This window comes from Rattus norvegicus, chromosome 17 (assembly GCF_036323735.1).
Source record: "Rattus norvegicus strain BN/NHsdMcwi chromosome 17, GRCr8, whole genome shotgun sequence".
In the NCBI taxonomy this organism is placed as follows: Eukaryota; Metazoa; Chordata; class Mammalia; order Rodentia; family Muridae; genus Rattus; species Rattus norvegicus.
In genome coordinates, this window is record NC_086035.1 from 76,979,723 (window position 1) to 77,003,802 (window position 24,080).

At 48.1% G+C, this 24,080-nt stretch overlaps 1 protein-coding gene across 1 annotated transcript; it reads left to right on the top strand.

Annotated features, from left to right (window-relative positions):
* Positions 1–389: 389 nt before the first annotated feature.
* Echdc3 (enoyl CoA hydratase domain containing 3) lies at positions 390–23,212 on the top strand. Its single transcript, NM_001101010.2, has 5 exons — positions 390–608; positions 5,475–5,596; positions 8,607–8,704; positions 16,470–16,670; positions 22,370–23,212. The coding sequence occupies exons 1-5, from the start codon at positions 439–441 to the stop codon at positions 22,679–22,681; spliced, it is 903 nt and encodes a 300-aa protein (NP_001094480.2). The 5' UTR covers positions 390–438; the 3' UTR covers positions 22,682–23,212.
* Positions 23,213–24,080: the final 868 nt, after the last annotated feature.

A 24,080-nucleotide genomic window follows, 5' to 3' on the forward strand; every position in this document is an offset into this window, starting at 1 on the left:
AGCAGGCTAAACACTCCTTGCGATCCAGGATCACCCACAAGACTTAGGAGGTTTCCTGTGGGAGGTGTGGGCGCAGCCATGTGGTACATAGCTCCTGCCACTCATCACCGGATGACACTCATTTCACAACATCCGGCACATTCCTGGTGTCGCTACACAAAGAAACGAGCCAACCCAGTCCTCCCCTCCCTTAAACTCCTGCACAGCCGGAATAAACCAAACAAACCACTGGCATTGGCGCTGAGTTTCAGTCGCTGACCTACGCCCAGGGCAGGACCTGAGCCCCCGGGTGTGGGGGCGTGACTCCAGGAGAAGGACACGGGGGCGGGGTTTTTGGGGTGGGGCCCTGAGGGCGGGGTTCTGAATGGTCAAGTCCGAAAGGGAAAAACCCCAGGCCTAGGCAGCTTGCGCCGCCGACCTTGCTATTTCTTGGCTGCGATGGCCTTGGTCGCCGGCCTGCGGGCCTTTGGGGCGAAGTGGCCCAGCTGGCTCAGGCGCAGCCCATGGGCCCCTCTCTCCGCCGGCTTCTGCAGCCCGGGGTCAGCAAGACCCGCGGGGCCGGAGTCAGAGCCAAGGCTCACCAGCACGCGACAGCAGGACGGAATCAGGTCAGCCTGCGGGCAGTGCCAGGGCTCTCCCCTGGAGTTGGGTGCCAGGACTCAGGATCAACAGGCCTCGACGCCACTAATCCTGAGTTATTCGTCGCTGTTCTTTTCGTTTTCGCCTCGAAAAGATGACGTCTTTGGTGGAGGAATCCTTGCATTACTGGGTTTACAGGGGTCCCTTCCCTGTGCACACTAATACGCTGCATGTGTGAGTTTTGTAAGTGAAATCTGCCTAGTGGCCGGGGATACCGTGCCCAGTTACCCAGTCGTTTCTGAACATTTCTGCTGTTGCCATGGCCTCAAGAAAACCTATCACAAAAAAAGATCCATGCCCTTACAAAATCAGCAGGCTCCAGGGTTAGGGCATGCTGAAATGTAGGGTGGGGGTAGGTCAGTGAGTAAAGATAAAGGGCACATGCCCTGATCTCTGCCCCCTTGGGCCACAAACCTAAAAGCTTTAAACTTTTGTTTGTATCAGTGCACAACCTGGGTGTAACGAAGTCCCTTTTTAGGCCTGGCCAGGACAAGGCTGTAAAAAGAGATATATTTCCATGTTTAAGAGTTACAGACACGGGGGAGGGGTAAAAAAAAAAAAAAAAAAAAGAGTTACAGACAGGGGCTGGGGATTTAGCTCAGTGGTAGAGCGCTTACCCAGGAAGCGCAAGGCCCTGGGTTCGGTCCCCAGCTCTGAAAAAAAGAACCAAAAAAAAAAAAAAAAGAAGAGTTACAGACAGAGCTAGTTAAATGATATACTCCCCTACTCCAGTAAATAGCTCTTCTTAATCCTGGATCGTGTTTGACTTTTTAATTCTCACCCAAACTTTTATGTGTTCCCCCAAAAAGAATGGAGAACCAGCCTCTGGCCTTGGCTCTCACCACATCTTCCCTTCATTCATCTACCTCTCCATTGCTACAGCCTTTAAGGGGCTTATCATACAAGTCTGTGGGTACCCATCTTCTGTCTGTCCCCTAACTCCCTACAGGCAGCTGTGGGTGGCCACCACAGGGGCTAGGCATTGGCGGGACTCAGTAACTAAAAATGTAGCTTACAAAGTGTAATCCCATTTCCTGTGGACTCCTTGCCCATCAGTAAAGACAGAGACACTCCCAAAGAAAGCCAGCGGAGGGCTCTGAAGTGTAGGGCCCATAGAAGGAAGTTCCTTTCTGATTTTTAAGGAGACGCTTCTGATACTGTGGTCGTAAGCTGGGTATGGTAGAACAGGCTTGCAATCACACCACTGAAGCAGGACAATCCTGAGTTCAAAGTTCTCTAAGACTGCACAGCAAGTTCGAGACCAGCATAGGCTACATCCCCTCCCTGACAAAATAAAGTCTGGTGATACAAGATCAGAAATCCTGGAAAAGATAGGAGACTAAGTCCTTCAGAAGTAAACATGAATCAGGAATCAGAAGAGGAGGGTGATGAGATCGTTGACTATAGATTATAGGAATTAAGATTCTTCCTGAGTCACGCATTAGAACAGTACTATGGTAAGCAGTGGGGGACTTGTGTGACTTGGTCACTTCAAGGCTCTCATTTCAAAGCTGTGCCACAGCAATAATGCCGTCATACCTTGAGGGCCACACTCATTGTCCCTTTCACACAATGACGTGCAAGATGTCCATTACCCCTCTTCACAGATGGGAGTCAAGTGCAGAGATGACTGTCAAGGAGGTAGGCAAGCCAGGAGTCTGAAAGAGATTCCCTTGTCTACTTCCCAAGGTGTTTCCTCTCATGTGCCATCATGGTGGGCCTATGAGGCTAGTCCAGTCCACCACAGTCAGTAGAATTAGCTATGAAAAACAGAAGAGGTATTTCACAATGATGATCTTCAGATAACTCATTGGACCGTTTTACCTCTGTATGTGTCCCATAGCTTGGGAAAGAGACTTCATCAGAAAGAACGGTCTCCTTTAAAAGCAGAGTATTGGTGAAAGTCTCACATTAAAGCACTCCACTCTGAAGTAGCCATCGAGAATGCTGGACCAGGTGAGAGGTTGAGGAGTTTTGTTGTCCTGGGAAGTAAAGAGAGGTGCAGAACAACATAAGGGGACTTCCCGGCTCCAGCTTGGGTGACTGAGCAGCAGCTCAGAGGAGAGGGGTGAGCAAGGAAGGAAGATATCACACGCACACACCTCCACAGAGCTGCCCAGAGATCATCATAGCAAACACACAGATCTAGGGCTCTGGAGAGAGGCTTGAATGACTGGGAGATCTAGGGTGAATGACTGATGTCAGCACAGAGGAAGCAGTTGGTGTCATGGCCGCCAGTGAAGTTGTCTGGGAAGTGTACACAGAACAAAGAGAGGGCAAGGGATGGAGCTCTGAGTGTCTCCTGCCAGAACCTAGGAGCCCAGAAAAGAAAGCACGAAGAGACTAGAAAAGAATGAATCCCTCTCCAGAGAAAACTGTTTCCTAAAGGGGGGAGTGGTGCAGGTCACCAGTGATGTGTTTATATAAAGATAAAGAGAGGGGGCATATGTTCTATGGAGGTGTGGGAGGAGGGGGTGTCTCTGCCTGCCCATTCTGAGACATCCTTTCCCCCTGAGGGACTGGGAGTGGAGTTAAGAGGGTAATAGGGGAAGAGAGAGAGAGAGAGAGAGAGAGAGAGAGAGAGAGAGAGAGAGAGAGAGAGAAGAGTAGGCCAGCCATGATCATGTGGAGAGGGGGGCAGTCAGGGGAATGGAGAGAGAAGGGGTCAAAGGGGGAAGAGGGTAAGAGCAAGAGAGCAAAAGAGGGCTGGGGAGATGGCTCAGTGGTTAAGAGCACTGATTGCTCTTCCAGAGGTCATGAGTTCAATCCCAGCAACCACAGATGGTGGCTCACAACCATCTGTAATGGGATCTGATGCCCTCTTCTGGTGTCTGAAAACAGCTACAGTGTACTTCTACATAATAAATATAATAAATAAATCTTTTGAGAGAGAGAGAGAGAGAGAGAGAGAGAACGCAAGAGAGTCAGGAGGAGGCAAGTAGCCCCTTTTATACCTGAGAGTCAGGCATACCTGGCTGTTACCAGGTAACTGTGGGGGTGGAGCTTAGACAGAATGCTAACAACTGGTGCATCTGGGCCTGGCAATCACTGAGGTAGGTGTCAGTGGCGTGGTGGGAAGAGACATGGGCAAGTGGGGTCACAAGTGAGAACTGTCTAACTGAGTCTGGAAGAATTAACAGGATTCATCCGAACAGATGAATACAGCAAACCCATGTGGGTTGGAATCTTTTTGTACGATTTTGCCTAAGGCCTGTGTGTGTGTGTGTGTGTGTGTGTGTGTGTGTGTGTGTGTGTGCTCGTGCACCTGTACTCTCACATGCACATGTTCATGTGTGTGCAGTTGCACGTGCATGTAGAAGCCAAATGATCACTTGGATTCCTTCCATGTTGCCCACCCTTTTGAGATGGGTTTCCTACTGGCCTAGAGTCGGTCTCCATTTCCCCAGCATTAGGATTCAAAGTACATGTCACAACGCCCTACTAAGAAAGAGAGAAAGAAAGAAAGAAAGAAAGAAAGAAAGAAAGAAAGAAAGAAGAGGAAAGAAAGAGGGAAGAGAGAGAGAGAGAGAGAGAGAGAGAGAGAGAGAGAGCAAGCTAGCTCTCTCTAGAGATGGAATTCGGGTTCTCGTGCTTACAAAGCAATCTCTTGATGGAGCCATTTCTCCAGCCTTGGGGTGCCACCTCGAGCACACTCTTTATTCTGCCACAAGGTAATTTCCACCGCTTCCATAGGTAAAGCTTTCTAAGTATCAGCAGATCGGCCGCAAGTAATTCCTATACGTGGGAGAGGGTATGTTTATGAAAAACAGAACAATCTCACCGCTATCTGGGAGGCTGCAGCAAAATTGAAATGGTATCCCAAAAGGAATGATGATTCTTATTGTGCTGAGGTAAATTTAGTCGTCAGAGTTGTTTAAAAAGAAAGAAAAAGAGCTCTCCTAAGTGTTATTGATGGAGGATCCAACTGACCGTGTAACAATAAAATGCCTCTCTGTTCTCTTCTGAAGAGAACAGAGAGGGCTTAGAGCTTGTGTGGGTGGAGACCAACAGGAAGCCTAAAGCATGGAATGAGAATCTGGTTTGGTTCGACGCCCATTTCTAAGGGCAGCAAAAATAAGACATTCCTACATAAGGCTGTAGGATGACAATCCGGGTTGTTTCATTCGGAGCCTGGGCCATTTTAAAATCTCAGGGAGGCCCTCGAGGTGCCAGCTCTTCTCGAGATGCTACATCTGTTGCACGGATGTTGCATGCGTCTGCTCACTCTTTATCATCTGTTCTCCGATGGCGCAAATCATCCTGCACACTCACCAGAAGCCTTACAAACACCGCAGGGCGCTCACACTGTGTATGCGCCCGCAGCCAGGCCTCTGCTGCCTTCTCTTTGGAATGGGTAGGAGGAGACAGGGAAGGGGGACTTTTTCTTCCTTGGCTCCATTCCCAATCTCATTCTAAAGAATCAGCACCTGGAAATGAGCTGTGAGTAGGGCCTGTTTGTCAGGTTCACCTAACCTGGCCACTGTCACCCGAATCTCACATCGTCTGTGGCCACAGATGACTTGGAGACAGTTGTGACAAACCCTTGCTGTGGAAGTGGCAGAGTTTCTGACAGTTGGGAGAGAGGGGAGAAAAAAGAGCAAAAGCAAATCAAGGGACCAGGGAGAAAAGCCTGGCCTCCCTTTCAGGTCATCTTTTTCCTTGTTTTGACGGGGCTGTCACCCCAGGTTGCTGACAGACCCTTTAAGCTGGCAGCAAGCCCCAGTGGTTCTTTCTTCTTGGATTTCAAAATGGCTCCTAAATTAGAAAGGAATTGCAGGGGTCTTCTCTTGTTTTGACTGGTGCATGACCCGGGGACTATCAAATGCTTTCCACAGGAACATTGTCTTAAGCAACCCCAGGAGGAGGAATGTGTTGTCACTGGCCATGCTGAAATCTCTCCGAAGTGACATTCTTCACGAAGCTGAAAGCGAAGACCTGAAAGTCATTATAATTTCAGGTATTTCTCTGAAGCCTGTCGTTAGCAGTCCACAGTGCCCACGTAAGGCTTCTCAAAATGTGCCACCAGTGAGCCCGGGACTCCCTCTCCTCACTTCACTGGAGAATTGCTCTGACTTCCTCTGAAAAACACTGAGAACTTCTGTGCCGCCGTGGTCTCGCCCCTTGTTAGCTGTGGGGATTGTAGCAAAGACCTTTGCTCAGTGAAATCATGGCTTCTCCTTGCCATCAAAGTCAGACAGTCCTACGCTGAGGAGATGGCTCAGTTGTGAGGCTCTTAGCCTCCCAAGGGCCAAGCCCACATAAGAAATGGGTCTTGGTACTACCAGTCTATAGTCCCAGACTGGGGGATTCAAGGCAAAGACAGGGCCACTCCCTAGAGCTCAGTAGTCAGAGAACCCAGCCTACTTGGTGAAGTTCCAGGCCAGTGAGGGACCCTATCTGAGGGGACAATGGGAGATACCTGAGCAGTGACACTTAAAGCTGTGCCCTGACCTTCACACGCGCATGCTCATTTGTACCCATCCACACAGGAGCCCATATGCACACAAGAGCAAAGAATCAGGGGAGGGATGCAGCTCAGTGGTACAACACTCGCTAGCATGCACAATCCTCAGAACCGCACACACACATACACATAAATACACACACACATACATACGTAACACACATAGACACATACACACACATACATATATAACACACATACACACATACATAACACACACATACCCCAAAACACACACGCACATACATACATATACACATATATAACACACATATACACATACATAACGCACATACACACATACACACAAACACACCCCAAAACACACACGCACATACACACACATATACATATATACACACATATATAACACACATACACACACAAACATACATATACACCCCAAAACACACACATACACACACATAAAACACATTCACATACACACATGTACATAATATATACACATACACACATACATAACATACATACCCACACATAAATAACACACATATACACAAACACACATATATACCCCAAAACACACACACATACACACATACATAACATACATACCCACACATAAATAACACACATATACACAAACACACATATATACCCCAAAACACACACACATACACACATATAAACACATTCACATATACACATGTACATACAAATACACACATACACACATATATACACACACAAACACACACATAAACATACACACACATGCACACATATGCACGCATACACATATATATACACACATACACACGAGCATACACATATACACACATTTAAGATACAATTCTCATTTAGAAGCCCAGTTTCTTCGTGGACTTTATAGGCTGACTTTAATCCCCACCCCCTTGATGACTCAGCAGCAGCAGCAGGTGGGCTGTTGGACCCGCCCATTGGCCTATCTCTCCTAAGTCTGCAGTGTCATTCTTAATGGTGCCAAAAGTGTGACATTGTTGTCAATTTCTTCCCGATTTCTTCCCTCTCCTTTTCCAATACGTCTTTGGAGTTTGCTGTTGTTGTTTTTGATGTGTCTAGATGCCTTGCCTGCATGCATGTCCGTCTGCCACTTGTATGCCTGGCGCCTGCCGAGGGCAGAAGAGGGCATCAGGTCCCCTGGAACTGGCATTACAGAGGGTCATGAGCTGCCATGAGGTGCTGACATTCAGAGCCAGGTCCTGTGGAAGAGCAGTTAGTCATTTTAGCCACTAAGTCATCTCTCAAGCCCCTCTACTAGAATTTTTTAAATAAAATTATCATTTTGGAACTGGAGAGGTGGCCGGAGGTTCAAAAGCAATTATTGCTCTTGCAGAGAACCTGAGTTTGGTTCCCAACACTCATATTGGGTGACTCGCAGTCACCCCAGAACTCCATTCCATGCCTCTGGTCTCCTGAGACATCTGTACTCCAATGCACATACACACAGACACAGACACATTATTAAAAATATTTTCTCTAGACAAGGTTTCTCTGTACAGTCCTGGCTGTCCTGGAACTCACTCTGTAGACCAGGCTGGCTCTGAACTCACAGAAATCTGTCTGCCTTTGCCTCCCAAGAGCTGGGCTTAAAGGTATGTGTTACCACTGACCTGTAAAACTAAATTCTTAAAAAGATAAAACTATCACTTCATATATACCGCAATGGCACCAAAGTACCACAGTAACTTCACACACCCCAGAAAAAAGCAGCAGATGCTGTCCACTGGTGCTTTGGTAAAGCACCAGTGTCTCCTGAGGTACTCGGGGGTCCCTTCCTAGCAATGCCAAATAGAGATTTTCAACTGCTTTTTTTTTTAAGGTTTATTTATTTATTATATATGAGTACACTGTAGCTGTCTTCAGACACACCAGAAGAGGGCATCGGATCCCATTACAGATGGTTGTGAGCCACCATGTGGTTGCTGGGATTTGAACTCAGGACCTCTGGAAGAGCAGTCAGTGCGCTTAACCGCTGAGCCATCTCTCCAGCCCTCAACTGTCCTATGTGGTGAAAGGAAGGAAGTTGGAATCAGTAGCTTGCAGCAGGCATTTGAGGTGTGAGCCAAGGCTGCTAACGTCTTAAGGACACCTCATTCTCACTTGTAAAAACAGGATATCCTTGCTGTCACAAGGGAAGTGGGAGGGAGTGTTCTCAGCTTATCAGGGGAGCGACACTTGGTTGTTAAGGATAATGACAGGAACCACATCCTCAGCTCCTTTCTGTGAAATCAAGAGCTGGAGCCTCGTGGCTCCCGTGTTTCTGCTCACATTCTGACCTCAGTGAATGATAGGGCTACCACTTAGGGCACGGCAGGTTTCAAAGGACCTGCATGAGTCGATAAACTGAGCCCAGACCGAGTGCGGAACTAAAATCTTCAGACCCGACAGGGCTTCGTGAGAAACTCAATCCCCAAGCCGTCTCCTGACATTACATTTTGCCACTTGGCCGCCTCTGATTGTTAACTTTTTTTTTTCTCTTCTCAACTGGAAACGCTCACAGCCGAGGGCCCTGTGTTTTCATCTGGACATGATTTGAAGGAGCTGACAGGTGCGCAAGGCCGTGATTATCACACTGAGGTATTTCAGACCTGTTCTGAGGTAAGCCAAGGTGACGGCCAGCATCCTAAGCATGGAAGCTGTTACTGTGTTAAGTACAGAGGTAGCCTTCTGGTTTCAGATAAGTCTACACACAGGGCCTGCTCACTAGAGAGGTGGGTACTGGAAACTTTGTAACTATTGGCCAGTCCCTCAGCCAAGCAATTACTGGGTTTAGGCTTTTAAAAAGTAGCCGTGCCAGCTAGGGGGATAGCCCAGTGGTTAGAGGGCTTGCTGTGCAATTAAGGGGACCTGCATTTGAATTCCCACCATGCATTGAGACACTGCATGGCCACACACGTCTGTGGGCATACAGATACAGGAGATCCATCAAGGCTTGCCTACTGCCAGGGTAGCCAGAAACCCATGAGTCTGGGTTCAGTGAGAGACCCTGGCTTAAGGGAGGAGGACTGAATGAGAGCAGGACCCCAGACATCCTCCTCTGGCCTCTACATGTGTATACATGGGTATGTAACACACACATCTCACACACACACACACACACACACACACACACATACACACACACGCACAGATGTGCACACAAGTGCACAAACACACAGGAAAAAAGGTAACCATGATTTGCTACTGACTGTGTGTGCCAGCAAAATAAAGCGATGTACCCAGGGCTGCCACCTACATGGTTACCAGATGTCTTGGTGCACTGGCTTTGAATAAGAGACAAAAGTTGGCCAAGCAAGCATGAGATACCTGAGGTAAACAGCATGCACATTCTGAAGGTGAGATATATACATATACATACATATATATATATATATACATACATATATATATATATACACCTTCAAAGAAGAAATTAACCTCTTTCTGTTTGTGAGGGTCAGAGGCTGACATCAAGTGTCTCCCTCAACCACCTGGGTTTTGGGATTGACCTCTCTTTGACCTAGAGCTCAGGGATCAGGCTGGCTTGCTTAGCCAGTGAGCTGCAGAATCCTCCACTCTCCACCTCCCCAGCACTGGATTATGGGTGCATTCGGGGATCAAACTCAGTCCCTCACGCTTGCACAGTAAACACTTTACTGATCGGCCTGTCTCCCCGGACGTTCAGATACATTCTGAGCACAGGTTTCTTCCTCTGCCATTCCAAAGACCCATAAGCACACCGATCACCACTTACTCATTATGTGGCAAGACAGAAAGAAAGAGCGCTCCTTTTCAAATTTATGGAGAAGTAGAAACAACCCGGAGTTAAGACGTAGAATGGCGTCTGTTTTAGAAACAGGGTCTTGAGCTCAGGCTGGCCTTAAAGTTGTTATATAGCCAAGGCTGGGGTTGAACTCCTGATCCTCCTGCCTCCACCCTCCAGGCACTGGTGTTATAAGTGTACATCGCTTGCCCGGCAATACAAACGAAAGGTCTGGATCATTTGCGTCACACATTGGCAATGTTGGCACAGTGTCCAATTCTCTGGTTTGCCAAGGCTTGCTGCTTTCAGAACCATTTTCCCACTAGGGAGGAGCTCACCTAGGAGAACATCTACCTATCATGCAGAAGGCCCTGAGTTTAGTACACCACACCGAAAAAAAGTCATTTTCTACCGATTCCCAGTATATCTGACGAACATAGAAAAATATCTAAAAAGAAACCTGTGCACCACTTGTGTCCTCCACAGGGCACCTATTGCATCACTCTGCTCTGATATTCGAACGAGCAGAGCCCTGAACTGGTTAACAGAGCGCTGCACAGGAGTCTGGGCTTCCACACAATGCAAAGGCCAGGTTTCTTGGAAGCTTCTAGTTTATCCATGCCGCTGGCTCCTCAGGAAATACGTGGCATATACCTAGGGCTTAGTCCTAAAATCCAAACGAGAATACAAGGCTTCTTGTAAAGATTTCTTTCTATTATTTTTAATATGTATATGCGGGCAGAGGGGCATGCACATGTGAGTACAGGAGCCCACAAAAAACTGAGGCATTAGGGCTGGAGAGGTGGCTCAGCGGTTAAGAGCAGTGACTGCTCTTCCAGAGGTCCTGAGTTCAAATCCCAGCAACCACGTGGTGGCTCACAACCATCTCTAATGAGATCTGATGCCCTTTTCTGGTGTGTCTGAAGACAGCGACAGTGTACTCATATATAATAAATAAGTACATCTTAAAAAATAAAAAAGGTTGGGGATTTAGCTCAGCGGTAGAGCGCTTGCCTAGCAAGCATAAGGCCCTGGGTTTGGTCCTCAGCTCCTGTGGGGCAGGGCGGGGGATGAGGGAGAGGAAGAGGGAGAGAGAGAGGGACAGGGACAGGGACAGGGAGAGGGACAGGGACAGGGAGAGAACATTGCTTTATAAAGGAATATGGGGGGAAAGAGAATGATGACCCTCAGTTATGCTGTTATATGAGTCTGAGCCAGAGTTCAGCTGATGCACCTTTTGGAGCAGGCAGAGCTCTATAAACAGTTCTAATTCAGGAAGATTGGAAAGACGGATCAATTCTCCACTTCCATGGGTTTGATTATCCTGGCTTGTTTTTTTTTATCTTTTTTGTTTGTTTTGTTTTTGTTTGCTTGCTTGTTTGTTTTTTATTTTTTGAGGCAGGGTCTTTCTGTGTATCCCTGGCTGTCCTGGAACTCTCTCTGTTGACCAAGCCTCAAACTCACAGAGATCTTCCTGCCTCTGCCTTCTGAGTGCTGGGCTTGAAAGCCACCACTGGCTGGCTTGCTTTTTATCAAAGTTCCCTTTGTCTTTTCTAAACTGCCTTCTGAGTTGATTTAAAATATTTGAATTGATAAAAAATAAGTATGTATTATACAAAATTTTTAAATTTAAAAAACAAGAGTAAGATGTTCTTATCATACATCCCCACAAACCCAGAGAAGATTGCAGTATTTTGTTATATTCGAGTTTTAGTGACTTTTTTCCCCTAAACACATGTTTAAATGATCTTCTGTAGGTGTGACTGCAATAGTGCATCACTGTGTGTCACATGACTGCAGTGCGTCACTGTGTGTCACATGACTGCAGTGTGCCACTGTGTGTGTCACATGACTGCAGTGTGCCACTGTGTGTGTCACATGACTGCAGTGTGCCACTGTGTGTCACATGACTGCAGTGTGCCACTGTGTGTCACATGACTGCAGCAAGCCACTGTGTGTCACATGACTGCAGTGTGCCACTGTGTGTGTCACATGATTGCAGTGTGCCACTGTGTGTGTCACATGACTGCAGTGAGCCACTGTGTGTCACATGACTGCAGTGCACCACTGTGTGTCACATGACTGCAGTGTGCCACTGTGTGTGTCACATGATTGCTATGCCACTGTGTGTGTGTCACATGATTACAGCACTGAATTGCTTCCTAAGGCAGGTAGAGTTCTGTAATAGACTTCAGGTCTGCTGACATACGGCCCGCCATGTTGTGTTAGGTTAGTGCTGACATTATACATCTATCTCAGCATTGTGAAAACGGAAGGGTCATGTGTCTTGTTCAGACTTCTTAGCAGGTGCTCTGCCTATCACTGCATTAGCTCTAAACCACCCAGGTGCTTTATTTCCCCCATAGAAATCTTCATTTCACAGATAGCGTTTCATTTACTTAATAGCTATAGTTCAGTGCACATTATATTCGATGTTATATTTGTCAACTTCCTATAGCTGTAAAGAAATAACTCAAGCAATCGATTTTTGTTTTTAAAAAAAATGGGTTTTGACATTCAGATTTAAGATTGGGGGCCAGGTATGGTGGTGCATGCATGGTGGTGGGGCCTTTAATCCCAGCCATCAGGAGGCAGAGGCAGGTGGAGTTCAAGGTCAGCCTGGTCTACACAGTGAGGTCCAGGACAGCAAGAGAGAAAAGAGGTCAAGAGCCCACAAGTCCTTTATTCTTTTTAAAATGTTTGTTTTTATTGTATGTGTATGTGTGTTTCGTTCTCGTGTGTGCGAGTGCACCGTGCGTGTGCAGTGCCTCAGGAGCTAAGAAGAGGGCATCTGTTCTTGTGGAAACATTACAGATGGCTATGAGCGACCATGGGTGTTGTTAACTGAACCTGGATCCTCTGCAAGGGCAGCCAGTGCTCCTAACTGCTGATCTATCGCTCCAGCCCCACCCCGATTCCTTTGGAGGGAATGTGCCAATGACCTAAGGACCTCCACAAAGACCCCACTCTCACTGGCTTGGTTGCCTCCCAATGACACCACCCTGAGATAAACCTCTAATGTGTGGACTCTTGGAAATCATCCAACAACCATAGTCGTCATTTACTTTAAATTTTGTTTAATTTATTATTAATTATCATTATTATATCTTTTCGTAGTGCGTGTGCGTGCATGTGCATGTGTGTGCGTGGTGTGTGTGAGCACTCACCCCATGACACACACATGGAAGTCAGAAGGCAGCCTTGTAAAATCATATCCCTCCTTCCACCTTTATATGGGTATTGAATTCAAGTAACCAAGCTTGCGTGGCAAGCACTTTGCCCACCGAGCTATCTCACTAACTGCCCATTTGAATCATTTCGAGTTTCTTTTGCTGTCAGGTAATGATTCGGTGAGCATGCTTGACCATAGAACTCTTTACCCATTTCAGAGTTCTTATGAGTAGGATGGATCCCTGAATCGGTGGTTTAAAAAAAAAAACATTCAAAATGAAGGAAAACCTTTTCTCTCTTCGCAACTTCAGACTTCAGACAGTGTGTGAGTTCTTCCTTTCTTTTTTTTTCTTTTTTTTCTATTCTTTTTTTTTTTTTTCGGAGCTGGGGATCGAACCCAGGGCCTTGCGCTTGCTAGGCAAGCGCTCTACCACTGAGCCAAATCCCCAACCCCGAGTTCTTCCTTTCTTTACTCCAGTTCTCTGTAGGAATGAGACCCACCAGTAACCTCCCCCCCTCCCCCGTCCTCCATGACAGGCAAGAGCCAGTTACATTCACAGACAATACTATGTGTGTTTACAATGTGCACATGTTTCTGGGAAGGCAGTAGTTAACAATGTCAAAAATCTCAAAAGACGACCCCACCCATCCAAAAGAAAAAACTACTATCAAATATTATGGGATTCCCTTAAGTTCACCACAGCTATGTATTCCTTGAGGATGAGGATGGGTTTGGAGAGAAGCATGGATAGGCGCTTCCATAATTCAGCCAACAACAGCGTGTCCTACACAGACATTAACAGCAAAATCTACACTACACCCAGAGGCATAGTGTATAGACGGGGCAGCCTGCCTCTCAGGCTACATGGCATGCAGATGGCAAAGCCCTGCTGGTGACCTCCCAGGCAGAGCTGTGTATAGACAGGACATCCAGCTCCACAAACTTGACATACCCTAAAGACAGTGACGCCAGCTTATACCTACAAAATAGACCATAGAGTTTGTTCCAAACCTAAGATAGGTGGCATAGAGTGGGCAAAGCCTAAAAACCTGCTCCACACCAGGACATAGATACATAGGGAAAGCCTAGTCTATTACCTGGGCTAACAATGTGTAAATGACACAGCCAGCTCTCTACCTAGACCACATGACAGGCAGATCTTATACAAGGTTAGATCAAGCACGGGGGAATGCTACAAGCAATGGACAGGCAAACAGGACCTGTATGAGATGAGGCCTCCAGGGTACTGTGGTACACAGTCTTCCAAAGCTTTCTTAAATAAGTAGACGGAATACATGCTACAGTGACTATCTTTAAAGTCTTGGGTGGGGGTTGGGGATTTAGCTCAGTGGTAGAGCGCTTGCCTAGCAAGCGCAAGGCCCTGGGTTCGGTCCCCGGCTCCGAAAAAAAAGAAAAAGAAAAAAAAATAAGTCTTGGGTGGCCAAGGCAGGGCTGTCACAAATGCAGCGCCTACCCAAGCTGCAGAGTACGTTTGGAAGCCAGCTTGGGCAGCTCGGTGAGAACTTATCTCAAAATACAAACAGAAGAAGGGCTTAGGATGTGACTCAGTGACATACTCAGGGTCCTGGGTGATATGGGCACACAAAACCCCAAATATAACCCAGGAACCCACGAAGCAGCAGCACGGCGTCAGTATCATTGGGCACTGTGTGCTGCACGTCACGATACTGCTGTATGTTCACACCACTTGTCATAGCGCTGCCTCTCACTCGACACTACAATGTTAGGGTGGGTAGTCACAGGATGGTTGGAATTATCAGTCTCATTGTAATATACACATACATATACATGCACACATACATATACACTTACACATACATATACATGCACACATACATATACACTTACACATACATATACATGCACACATACATATACATGCACACATACATATACATGCACACATACATATACATGCACACATACATATACATGCACACATACATATACATGCACACATACATATACATTACGCATACATTTTCACATAGACACACAAATATGTGTGTGTGTGTTCATGCATGTGTGTATATGCATGTGTATGGGGGTACAAGTACATATTCATGTTTGTAGATGCCATCCTCAAGGCACCACTTTTGAGACAAGGTCATTCACTGGCCTGGAGCTCCCCAGTTAGGATAGACTATCTGGCCAGTAATCTCCAAGGATCCTCCGGTCTCTAGTGCTAAAGTTATAAGCATGGGTCCCCATGCCAGGCTCTGTCTGTCTGTCTGCCTGCCTGCCTGCCTGCCTGTGCGTGTGTGCATGTGTTTTTGTGTGTATGTGTGTGTGTGTGTGTGTGTGTGTGTGTGTGTGTGTGTGTGTGTTGTATTTCACTGGGAATCGAACCATGGACCTCAAACTGTGAGGCAAGCACTTAGCTAGTGGGCTAGCTCCCCAAGCTCTGAGAATCTTATAAAACCATTGTCCTATATAGAGTTTGTACCTGACCAGAAACTTCCTCATGCAGTGCCTGACTATATAATTGACTATTGGGGGAGGGAGGGAGAGCTGACAAATATCAAGTGTTTATGAATATAAAAGACAAGTTTCCCAGGCAAAGCTCTTCAAATCTGTGAAGGTCGTTTCTCCTTTCAATTGCTGCCTTGGGGAAAAGCCCAGATGTAGCCCTATCTCCCCTCCCAACTTGCCAAGGTTCAAAGAGCAATAATTTAGAAATCGAGGTTGCCATGGCAACACAATCTGTTTAGAGCGTCATGGAAAAAAACTAAGCTTCAGATAGAAGTTAGCGCTCCGGCCCTGAATGGTGGCGGGGGTCACAGGAACGTGCTTTTGTCTCTCCTCTCCGCGCCAAGGGCTCTGTCTGTTTCAGGAATCTTGCTTATTTTTATGACAGCGGGGTGTCTCCCCTCCCTGTTTTAATGGAACCGAGAGAGTTTGCTATGCAGCATGGTAATTTGAGAAGTAATTACTAAGGAAATTGCCTTCGAGTCCCCTTCCCACCTTAATTTTCCGAGGAAGCACCAATGCCAATTTCAGACTTTTAACAGGCGGGCTGTCCCGAGATGCAGAGAACTGACAATTGTGAAGGGGTTCGCTTGCTCCCCAGGAACAAGACCCCACAGTTCTCCAGCAGGGCGCTGGGGAGGGAGGAGGAGTGGGTTTAAACGCCACTGCCACCCTCTTCCCATCATGTTCTGACCTTAGGTAAATGGCTCGCCCCCATCCCCAGCTCCATGTCCTCATTCCTAAATAGGGTCTTTCCTCACGGGAACCGGTTATGAGCCAGACTCTACAGTCTGCCTCGTCAAAGATGTAACACAGGTTGACGGCTTTACACTTCCCCACAAGACTCTGATGAACTAATGCATGAGGAGGGTGCTCTGAGAAGTCAGTCATGTAACATGGTGGCGGGTAGTCAGCTCCTCGTGATGCATGGAAGTGAAGTGGGTGTATCTGTCCCGCAGGTCATGATGCTGATCCAGAACCACCCGGTCCCCATCATTGCCATGGTCAATGGCTTGGCCACAGCTGCCGGCTGTCAGCTGGTTGCCAGCTGTGATATTGCTGTGGCCAGTGACAAGTCTTCTTTTGCTACGCCTGGGGTGAACGTTGGACTTTTCTGCTCTACCCCAGCGGTTGCCCTGGGGAGAGCCGTGCCCAGAAAGGTAACTGAACTGCCCGTCTGTGCTCACAGAATTAAGGTCGGGAAGGGTATCTCTGTGGGGGTGGGGAGATGTTTGCCACATAAGCGTGAAGACCTGAGTTCAATCCCCAGAGCCCACATAAAAAAGCCTGGTGTGGTGGTGTACTCCTGTAATCCTGGTGCTCAGAAGGCGGCCACAGATGGACACCTGGAGCTTGCTGGCTGGCCACGCAAGGCTACTCAGTGAGTTCCAGGCCAGTGAGAGACCCTGTGTCCCCGCCCCATTCAGACAAGGCACATGGCACCTGAGAAACAATACCAGAAATTAGCCTCTGACTTTTACACAGACACACGCATGCACACACACATGCACGCACGCGCACCCCGGTATCTTCTATCTTCTACATTGGACATTCGCCCCAAAGCCACTAGTGTCCCTCTGTGCTGGGGGAGGGACGGGCTCACTGCCTGTTCCTCTGTAGCGTCAACCTGTGAACTCGCCATATCTCAATCGGTGTGAAATCCTATTTGAAATGCAATCGAACCAGTCTTGTCCCACTAAATGGCTGCCCAGGAGACAGAGTGCACAGCATGCAGACACAGCGCCAGTGTCAAGGGGCTGAGGCGGGATCTCCGGCTTCTTAACAACCTGCCTCACTCCAGAAGGGGTTTAAAGTGTCTGATTTACAGTCCCAGGCTTGCAGTGGTTAGACCAGGCCTAGCCTGTCCATACGGCGTGAATCCTCACGAGGGGCAGCTGTATTGTCAGAGCTGTCTTGTCATTACGAATGACGGTCAAGTCCGTTCCCTCATAAAGCTTCCTTTCTTCCTCAGCCTCACAGAGTAGCATTTAGTGAGCACCCCTGAAGCGGAAAACCACGGCGTCTGTTCTGGGAGAGAGGCACCCTGTTCTCAGAGGGAAATCTGGAAGCGAAGGCGCAAACCTATATAGGCAGCAAGCAAAGGGCGAACAGCTTCCTAGAACGGGCTGTCTCGTTCTGAAACAACTGCAAAAAGTAACAGTGACTCACAGGCCTGGGGCAAGAAAGAAGGGAGACCCAAAGGGGAGCGAGTAGTACAGCCAGGGAGCACCAGGGAGGATTTCTCCCTCCCACAGGACCTCCTTGTTAGTTTCTGCAGAAACGTGTGTTCCTATGGAGATACTGCGGTTAACGACAAGGCAGTGTGCTGATACCAGGCTCGGAGTGGGCTGCACGCTACAAGAGATGGTGGCTTGCTCAAGTGTCTTCCAAAGAAAGGGATGTTTGTTTATTGTTTTAGGTAGATATCTGCCTTAAGTGCATCCATGTTTAGTGAATATTTCGTACGTCATGGCCCAGACATCAAGTCAGAATATATTACAAATCTCTTGTGATACTCACACACTGTCTTGTAACAGCAGACGAAACCGTGAAGCCTTTCATATCAAGAAGTTGCTATACTGGTTTATCCTCTTCCAACACGAGACTTGCTGGAATGTTTCGTGGTAAAGGCATTTAAGTCCATTGACAGGGTAAAAAACAGCAAGCCTTCTAAATTAAGGCTTACCAGAATTCCTAGAAACTTCATACTGTGTCGTGTTGGCCAAATTTTACATTTGTTTTTGAAAAGAAAGAGGAGAAATGTAACCAAAATATCCCTTAAATTCCATGGAAGTCCAGTTCTCGGAACCACGTTGCACAATCTGCACAGTGTGACAGAAGAAGGGACAGGGGCATCGTGTGAACCAGAATTGCCTTTTCCCTGCCAAAGAACGCTTTGTCAGGAAGTGGGCCTTCTCAAATGAGGAGCAAAACAGTCTGTCTGTCCTGGGGGTGGGGAGAAGGCTCTGTCAGCAAGTTCCAGCTGCGCAAGCAGGAGTCCCATCTGCAGAGCACATTTATCAAAGCCAGGCCTAGTGGTGCACACTTGTAATCCCAGAGCTGGGGAGGCTAAAACAGGAGGATCCCTGAGGCTCAGGGACCAGTCAACAACTTCTACTCACTGAGAGATCCTGGCTCAAAAGAACAAGCTGGACGGCTCCTGACAAACAACACCCAAAGTTGACGTCTGACCTCTAAATACACATGCACACATGCACGTGCACACATGCATGCACGTGCACACATACACACATACATGCGCACGCGCACACACACACACACAGACACACGCACACACACAGACACACACTCAGATTTCTGGTTTCTCTTCTTGTTCTGAAGCCCAGAAGAAGAGTGACCTCAAACACACGGTAAACATGTGGGTGCGTCTGCTGATGATAGGGCGCTGTGTTTATCCACAGAGAAGCAGGCAGGAGCTTTTGCAAACTGTCCTGGATGGGAAGTCTCTGTCCTTTCCACGCTCCTCAGGACAGCATGGGTTGGACTCTAGCTCCCTCTGCTGGACACTCTAGGAAAATGTTCCGCTGGGATGCAAAGTGAAGACTGCAGTTTGTCTACTGGGCAGTCGAGTCCCCGTGATGGGATTAGTCCCCGTAGGGAAAGGGTGCCAGGTCCTGTGTGCAGACACAGTGATACTTCAGTCTCTGGAGCTGGAACCAGGTTTCTCCCCAGACACTAATTCTGCTGATGCCTTGAACTTGAGTTTCCCAACCTCCAGAGCATAGGATGTTCCTACTTCTCAGCTACACAGTTTATGGCGTTCTGTTCTTATGGTCTGGAGAGACTAAAGCATGGGGACCACCCAAAAGCTAAGCAGAGTCCCCAGGATGCTGCAGCACGCAGTTACCACATCTGTGTGACCTCTCCGCTTTACTGATCGGCTCAGGTGCTGTGACCCCCAGAAGCCAGTGTCAGTCACAGACATATCCATTCGGAATGAGGATGCTAATATTAGCCACTCCACTCACTGGCATCTAGTGCACCGGGAATCCAGTTAACACCTATTATCTGGAGTAATCACCCGGGCACGGAGGATGCAGGTGCCCATTCCTCTGTCCAGAGGAGGATCAGACTCTGAAGGGTCAGTTTGTTTGACCCTGGTGGTTCCACATGTCTGCCTCCAAACCTCTCCTTTCTGGGAGGTGGTCTGACAACCAGGTTAAGTCACAACCTCAAATCTTGACGGCCATTTTGAATGAAAATCCGCCTAGCGTAAAGAATTACTGACTTACCAACTTCTTTTTTTTTTTTTTTTTTTTTTTGGTTCTTTTTTTCGGAGCTGGGGACCGAACCCAGGGCCCTGTGCTTCCTAGGTAAGCGCTCTACCACTGAGCTAAATCCCCAGCCCCGACTTACCAACTTCTTAGGGTGACCAAAGAGGTCCCACCCTGAATGGCAGTGTGAGTCCATTAATGAGGAGGCGAAGGAAGCTTTTCTTGTGCATCTGAAACTCCTGGAAACACACCCAAGTGTGGAAACTTGGGGACTAAGATAAGATTGTGCTGATCAGCTGGAAAATAACGTGCTTTTTCCTTAGCGATTGTCACCCTCTAACCCCTTGAACATCTATCTATAAGCTATAAAAACATGTGGCTCCAGTAGGCAGAAAGGAAACTGAGGCCTAGAGAGGGGGGTGAGCTTGGCAGAATGACTTAGGATCCCAAGGGCAGGGCTAGAATGCTATTCAGGTCTTACGGCCTTTGACCTTGCTTCAGGCAAACCTTCCTTGAGTATGAGGTATTAATGGAATTAATGGATTAATACTTTCTTGATCTTCTGGGCTGAAGGGAGAGAATCCAGGACTGTAGAGACAGATGCCTATTGTTGAGTGTATCCTTCTGCTGGTCTAATGTTTTATCCTCAAACTTGTGGAGAAGAGCAACACACAAGAGTGCTCTGGGCTGAGCTTTTCCACCCTCGTGTGGTAATCTCTAAGAAGTCCCATGAGTCCTCTTCTCCCCCACCATGTCCATCCCGGTGCATCCAACAGCCAGCCCCCTGCCTTCGTCCTGCTTTTTCCCTCCATTCTCTTGTTTCTTTGTTTGCCTCAACAGCTAAGACTTCTGGGACACGTGCAGGGTCACCTCGATGTCTGTTGTGCTACTGTGTGAGGTAGGGAATGTAGAGATCAGAACCTGACTGCAGCCCAGCGACCAAGCAGAGACCCCAGAGCGAGATTCTCAAGGCCAGGCAGGAAAGTCTCCCCTCACCAGCAGTGCGGCACAAGGTTCCAAGACTAAACGTCCAAGAGAAAGGCAGACGGAAAGCCCTGCACCTCTCAACCTAGCTTTGCAGCCGCCATGACGGACTTTGCGCTGCACAGTGCTTGCCTTCCTAGGCTCCTTCCTTCCTTCCTTCATTCGTAAATATGGAAGGTTGTTTGCATTGTGCAAGAAAGTCTCCTAGTGCTGGGGATAACAAACAGAGCATGCACCAACCCCCCCCCCCTGTCCCTTGTTGGAGTTACATGCTAGCAAACGCAATCAACACATACGTGTGCATACTACACAATATACCGAATGGCGAAATGTGTAAAGGATGATGAGAATTTTAATATGGCAGCAGTGGAGGGCCTCGTTGACAAGGTGACAAACAGGGAGCTAACGCCTTGAGGTGAAGACGTTCCAGGCAGAGGGGGAGACAAGCATGTGGAACCCTGAAGTGAGAATGCACTTGGTGTCTTGAGAATGTCCACCAGGATTTCCAGAGATGGAGAGGAAGCACCCTTGCTCTGTGACCCAGAGCGCCCACAGACCCCCCCTCTTGTCAACATAGCTTGAAGCTATGGGTGCTGACTTTAGGGTTATTAAATGAGGTTCGACATATGGTTGGCTGTAGAATACAGGGGAGGGGAGAGGTTGTGTCAACCTTGGCATCAGGGAAAAGGTTGGTGTGAGGGAAGCCATTTCCTCGCCTTGCCTTGTCTTGCCCACTTGAGCATCACAGCCATGCTAGGCTCTGTTTCTGGTCCCTGAAGACATTTAAGCCTCTTCATGTCCCCAGAATAGAAGCTACTCTTTGGGGTCCTGCAGAGGAAGTGGCACCCATGGAGTCGTGTTCTTGTGGAAAGCAGCCCCCGTACCGTTTGCAGGAGATTATGAGCTTATTTCTAGCAGGATCCACGGTAGTCCCTGTTAGATAGGCTGCCCTTCTGCATGTGGCCTTTAAGAGGTGGATGGACTCCCCAGGATTGCTAGGGCCTACTGATCAAATCTGTGAAGCACCAAGAGGACCCGGGGGGAGACTCCACCTGTTGCTGGATTCTTGTATTTTCTTGGGTCTTGGAATGATCTGGTCATCTCCCTGGCAGGGAGCTGGGGTGTTGAGAACATCAAGGGGTGATAGACAGTGTGTCACTTGAGGAAGCAGATACCTAGGCTGAGGCATGCAGGTAAGTCTAGAGAGTGTCCTGTTGCCTGTGCCCTGGACTACTCAACACCTGACCCTACCTGTCTTGGGGGTTGGAGGTGAGGTAGTGCAGAGTCAGTGACACAGACTCCCAGAGCAGGTGAGAAACACCACAGCAAGCTCATCTGAGCACTGCTGCAAGCTCCTTTAATACCCTCCTCCTGCACCCCATTGGTCCCAAGAAAGCTTCTCTTCTAAACAGCAGTTCCTGATCGGCAGACAGCACCAGCAATCCTTGGTCTCTCAGGCAGTCGTCAATTAGGTCCTCCTGAGGGAGATGCTTTTGCAGCTGTGCAGCCCTGGCGTTTACCTAGAGGTGGCCCCGCCATTCCTGCTACAGTGACTGTCTCAGTTCAGTGAAACAGAACTAGGGGCTGAGGAAGTTTTGGGTGTGAAGAGCACTTTACTGACTCCGCCTGTCCTTCCTCAGGTGGCCCTGGAGATGCTCTTTACTGGGGAGCCCATTTCCGCTCAGGAGGCCTTGCGCCATGGCCTCATCAGCAAAGTGGTCCCAGAGGAGCAGCTGGAGGAAGAGGCCACTAGAATAGCAAAGAAGATTGCCTCTTTGAGCCGCTCGGTGGTGGCGCTGGGCAAGGCTACCTTTTACAAACAGCTGCCACAAGACCTTAGCACAGCCTACTTCCTCGCCTCCCAGGCTATGGTAGACAACCTCACCCTGAAAGATGGGCAGGAAGGAATTGAAGCCTTCATCCAGAAGAGAAGACCCGTCTGGTCCCACTGAGCCAGCATGAGGAGTGCTGAGTTAATGGTCAGCTCTAGGAAGCCCCCTGCCCTCCCGTCTTCTCTTGCCCCAGCCACACTGCCGCCTCCTGGTTGTGGGAGAGCAAAGCCACCTTTCTAACTTGGATGTTGGTTTCCCAGTGTGTGATCTGTATTAAAGGCCATGGTTCTGTGGGAAACAGATAACGGCGGAGGGAACGACTTGCTAGGTCAGTGGCCAGGTTAATGTGCACAGGGGTGTGCGGGCCCTGACAGAAACCCCAGAACCTGAAGTGAGGAGCTGCCCCTACAGGTGACAGTGAAGTGAGGCATGAAGGAAGGGTGCCACACTCCCCACCTCCCCACCCCCCACCCCCGCTCTTCTGTAGTTTCCTACAGACAGTCCGTTCCAGTTGCTCGTGGCAAGTTGAACATTTCCAATCTCCATGAGATCATCTCCACACTGAAAATCTTCTTGATTCTACCAGGAAATCATCACGCCTGTGGCTTTGGATTAATCTTATGTGATTTGAATAAATTGAATATTTATAGAGCTGGGTCTTTTCATTTCTAACCCACCGCAAGCTAAGAAAGGGAAAGAGAGAACATTCTCTTTGTATGTCCACTCTGATGGGCACGTAACAAGGGCCTTGTGTCTTCTAAGGAACACTCACTACTAAACCAGAGGATAAAAGCAGCCCAGAACAGGGAGGGGACCCAGAGCGGGCCCCACCCATCGAGAGTCACTTCCTCAGACACATGTCGGAATTGTGCTCAGCTTCTGGTAAGAAACCTAGACTGAGTTTCCCAGCTGAAGTAGGTCATATTTAGACCTAGACTTATTTTTTGGCTTCTGGTCTAATGCAGCCCAAAAAGTGTTCAAAATTTCTTTATCTGTAAACTTTACCATAAGTCAATATTTATCTGTCTGTCTGTCATCTATCTTTGACTCTGTTTCTCCCTCCCCTTCTTTCTTTCAAGTGCTAAGGATTGAACCGAGAACTTCATGTACACAAGGCAAATACTCTGCCACTGAGCTAAACCCCAGCAACGATTTTTTTTTTCTTTTTTCCGGAGCTGGGGACCGAACCCAGGGCCTTGCGCTTGCTAGGCAAGCGCTCTACCACTGAGCTAAATCCCCAACCCCCCAGCAATGATTTTTAGTCAACTTTTGTCACCTAAGAATAGAATAGAGCAAGGCCTGATGGCACACCCCTGTAATCACATCTGCATGACCTGAGGCAGGAGGATCACACATTCAAGATTGGTCTGCGTAATTTAGCAAGACTCTATCTCAAAACAAACAAAAAAAAATGAAAAGGTAAAGATGTAGCTTGGTGGTGTAGTCTAGAATGCATTAGGTCTGGGGTTTTTATCCTCAGCACTAGAAAGAGAGGGAGGGATGGTGAGGGTGAGGGAGA

Excerpts from the sequence above, each read along its gene's own strand:
- Echdc3 (NM_001101010.2), top strand. The coding sequence starts at position 439 with ATGGCCTTGGTCGCCGGCCTGCGGGCCTTTGGGGCGAAGTGGCCCAGC. Across the intron at positions 5,597-8,606 it reads GAAAGTCATTATAATTTCAG|CCGAGGGCCCTGTGTTTTCA; the intron begins GTATTTCTCTGA and ends AAACGCTCACAG. Across the intron at positions 16,671-22,369 it reads GGAGAGCCGTGCCCAGAAAG|GTGGCCCTGGAGATGCTCTT; the intron begins GTAACTGAACTG and ends GTCCTTCCTCAG.